General features: G+C 31.0%; 1 protein-coding gene across 2 annotated transcripts; it reads left to right on the top strand.

The window, feature by feature from the left end:
- On the top strand, window positions 1–2,934 carry LOC105676401 (myrosinase 1). Of its 2 annotated transcripts, XM_012374232.2 has the most exons (8): window positions 1–62; window positions 204–461; window positions 655–788; window positions 922–1,179; window positions 1,317–1,500; window positions 1,618–2,009; window positions 2,109–2,344; window positions 2,413–2,934. In XM_012374232.2, exons 2-8 carry the CDS (start codon window positions 206–208, stop codon window positions 2,639–2,641), a joined length of 1,689 nt encoding a protein of 562 aa, XP_012229655.1. In that variant the 5' UTR covers window positions 1–62; window positions 204–205; the 3' UTR covers window positions 2,642–2,934. The 2 variants fall into 2 exon arrangements, with proteins under 2 accessions (XP_012229655.1, XP_012229658.1); XM_012374235.2 differs by lacking the exons at window positions 1–62; window positions 204–461 and adding an exon at window positions 467–552.
- Window positions 2,935–4,199: the final 1,265 nt, after the last annotated feature.

The raw sequence follows: 4,199 nt of genomic DNA on the forward strand, positions 1-4,199 counted from the left end.
GTAGTATTGCGTATTACTTTTTGTAGGAAGTTTGTCTACGTATTGCGCTCCATGTTAAACAGGTGAATATTTTAATATTAGCCTCCTCTTTTAATGTATATTGTATTATTATGATGCCAGTTTGTATTATTTAATGCTCATTTATACATTTATTATATATTATTGGCTTATTTATGATTTTGTGTATTATCCAACATTTTCAGCGATGTTCTTTGGAAACATTGAAATTATATTTATTCTGAATATCTTTTTGAATTACTTCTACAATTTCGATTATGTATCTTTCACGGCATTTGTTACCAATTATATCGGATATAATGATCCTATGATATTTAAATACGAATTCCCTCAAACTGAAATAAAACGGGCAAATTTTCTTGCCAATAATGAATTTCCGGATAGTTTCCATTTCGGCGTGGCTACTTCGGCGTATGAATGTGAGGGTGCATGGAATGTCACTGGTATGATATACATGAATATGATTAAAATTTCGATTAAAAAAGTTTGAAGCTTCAACTATTTTGCTGACTTTCAAATATAATTCCAACACTGGTATTTATCAAAGCATAAATTGTATTTACCTTGTTATTTTTGTCACTGCTTTATAATTCACAATTTATACGTTGAAAAAATAATTACAATTCTAAATTGTAGACAAAGGTGAATCGATATGGGACTATATGACACATTCGAATTCAAGTTTAATTTCCGATCGAACTAATGGTGACGTTTCTAGCGATTTTTATCATTTGTATCCAGACGACATCCAATTTGCAAGTAATATTGGAGTGAGTATAATATAATAGAATATTATAATACATAATTATAATTTTGTTAACAACATTATGATTTAATTAATATTCTAGCGTCAGTTTTTAATAAATATTTCATTTCAAATCACAATTTTCGATTACTTTTCAGCTTAATATGATAAAAATTTCATTATCCTGGTCCAGAATATTGCCGGATGGTAATATCAATCGCATCAGTGATAGCGGTATATCATTTTACAATCGAGTGATTGATGAAATGCTCGCTAACAATATTACACCGATGATTTCGTTATTCGATGGAGACATGCCATATTTTTTACAAAAGCTAGGTGGTTGGACAGATCCTGAGATAGTGGATGTTTTCGTAGAATATGCCTCTGTTGCCTTCATGTTTTTTGGAGATAGAGTAATTTACTATCATTATTTTAGTAGACTTATATTTGAACTTAAATTGCGACAATTTTACGTAATCATATTATCACACAAAAGTATAAATGGATTTGTGAATGATATAAATATTATATAATAAAACTATAATTTTAGGTGAAATATTGGGTTACTATAGCCGAACCAACTAAGATATGTCGGTTTGGATATGGTGGAATAGATATTCCGGCCATGAACATGCCAGGCGTCGCGGATTATTTGTGCGGGCATCATATGTTATTGGCTCACTCTAAAGTATATGAATTATATCATCAAGAATATAATCCGCAAGGAAATAACGGTGAGATATTATCGATATATTCAGTATTATTGTTCTGCTCTTCGAGTAATGAATTATAAATTAATAATCTATAAACCATCACTTTTGTTTATTAATATCTGCGTTCGGTTATTATAGGAAAGTTAGGAATAATTAATTACTACACATGGTTTGTACCTGAACGAAATACTTCGGAGCTTGATGTAGCTGCCGCAGAAAGGGCGCATAAATTTTACAATGATTGGCTCACATATCCGATATTCAGTCAAACCGGTGATTATCCGGAAATCATGCAGTTGTTAATAGATTATAAAAGTTATATAGCAGGTTTCCCTTTGTCGCGCCTTCCAGTTTTCTCACCCCCAGAAATCGAAAGAATTAGAGGATCTGCCGATTTTTTAGGAATTAATTATTATACCGCAACTTCAGTGGAAGATTATAATGATGACACCAAACCCGTATCGTTTGATAAAGACGCAGACATTCGCCAGGTCGAGACCGATCGTTGGATCGGCGAAACGAAAATTAAGGCATATCCTAATATTTTATCATTATAATAAAAAATTTATTTTTTAAAAAGTTGACATATACTTTATATTTAGTAACACGCGTTATTTTTGTAATTCTAGATCACGCCATGGGGATTAACGAAATTATTGCATCGTTTGAATAATGATTATTTGTTGCCTGAAATTTGGATCACAAACGGTTACGCAGATTCCGGCAGTATTATGGATTGGGGAAGAGTAGTTTATCATCACAAATATTTAAAAGCGGTTTTAAAAGCTATGCAAGACGGCATTGACATCCAGGGTTATCTGGTCAAATCCTTGACAGATGGTTTTGAAGAAATGGATGGATACAAGTAAGCACGTTTCAAAACTTTTTCCATTAAAATATTGACAATGACAATACTTTATCGCAATATTTCAGGATGAAATTCGGCTTATTTCACGTTGCCTTTAACACTAGCGATCGTACAAGATTGTTTAAACTATCTACGGTTTTAATAAACGACGTTGCCAAGACGAGAATAATAAGACCGTTAAAAGAGGTCTATGCAGATATAGAGAAGTTTGCAAAACAATTGGAAATAAGTAAAATTGTAGAATTTATAGTAGAATTTGAACAATGGGATTCTGCTTTATATCCATCATTTTAAAGTGGCTTGATATATAATTACAGTTTTTATTGCAAAAGTTTAAGTAAAACTATAATTGTATATTATATACCACGAATACGTCATGTAATCTTATAATTTTTATAACTGTTTTTCTGATACATTATGTTAAAATTATTGACATTAAATTATCATCATGTTTTTAATTTCAATATTTAAAATAAAATATTTATGTAATACACAACGTGTATGTATGTCTATGTAACTATCGCTATATGACTCAGCGGAAATAAAAACTTCGTTGATTACTCATCATTAAAAAAGTGTTATCTAAATTGCATGCAACATTTTCATTTTTCCAGTAGTGCTTCTTCGAAGATAAGATATCGCTATTGCGTTGTGATCCGTTATGTATTTTTTTCTATATATATATAATTAGAAATCTAATAAAATAATAATTTATTTAAATTTTTTTCTCAAAATAAATTTTTTTATCTTACTATTGTTATCAATGTGAAAGACCTGTTCCTTATATGTATATCATCTCGGAAACAATCTGTAGATAGAGGACAGTCCGTGTACGAGATTATATGACTCATGCGAATCTGAGACTAATACTGGACGGGAATAATACGGACGTAAGGAATGATTTTTATCATAAATACAAAGAGGATCTACCTCGGGCAAGAATCGGTGTAAGTATCAAGATCCTCTTTGCATCTGCGTGTTTTGAATATCTCTTAATACCTTCCAGTTGTTGTACTTTTTTTCTTTCAAGTGAGCGAAGAATATTCGATTCGTATGTATAGTAGACGAGAAAAGATTCTTGAATACATTTAATATATATATTCTGGAAAAAATGAAATAGATATGTTTTCCTTGTGAATGAAAGAGAATCGCATTATTGCATACATTTCTTATGTGAATGAAAGAGAATCGCATATGGTACGCGAAGAATCAAGATGCATTCTGAATAACGTTACGGACCATACAAGTCTTGACTTGCATTACAAGTATAAGGAGAGCATTTCGCTTGCAAAAAGCGTTCTGAGTACGCTATTGGTGCGGGAATATTATAACGATGCCCTGATGCCGTCTAAGAAGTTTGCTCATTTGCAGACTAAAATGTTTAAGATGTCCTTGTCCTGGGCAAGATTTTGCCGCACAGCTTCACTAAGTTCGTTAACGAACATGCTATACGACACTATAACGATGTTATTAATGAAATTATATAGCGAACGGTGTAACGCTTACGGTTACCTTATTTTATTGGAATTTATCGCTAAATTTATACTTCTTGAAAGTATATACGAGTTCTGTACTAATGGAATGATTCCAGAATTATATCAGAATAATATTTAAAATCTTTGAAAATCAAGTACAAGTAAAAAAAGTGAATTACATTCCGTACTTGTTAAAAATTTCTAATTGTAAATGTAAATATTTATATATACATATGGAATAAAAAATTTTTATATTTTATCTAATTTTTGGAAATGTATCTGTGCTCATTTGTGATTCTGCTTTTAGACAAAATTTCGGCTTCCATAAACGAGGTAAATTTGATGACGTATTCTGACCGCAGTATGCGGCATTTAAT

The sequence above is a fragment of the Linepithema humile genome, chromosome 3 (assembly GCF_040581485.1).
Source record: "Linepithema humile isolate Giens D197 chromosome 3, Lhum_UNIL_v1.0, whole genome shotgun sequence".
In the NCBI taxonomy this organism is placed as follows: Eukaryota; Metazoa; Arthropoda; class Insecta; order Hymenoptera; family Formicidae; genus Linepithema; species Linepithema humile.

Bases quoted from the DNA above. Each gene is read 5' to 3' on its own strand.
- LOC105676401 (XM_012374232.2), top strand. From the start codon at position 206: ATGTTCTTTGGAAACATTGAAATTATATTTATTCTGAATATCTTTTTG. The intron at 462-654 runs GTATGATATACA...TCTAAATTGTAG, and splicing joins GGGTGCATGGAATGTCACTG to ACAAAGGTGAATCGATATGG. The intron at 2,010-2,108 runs GCATATCCTAAT...TTGTAATTCTAG, and splicing joins TCGGCGAAACGAAAATTAAG to ATCACGCCATGGGGATTAAC.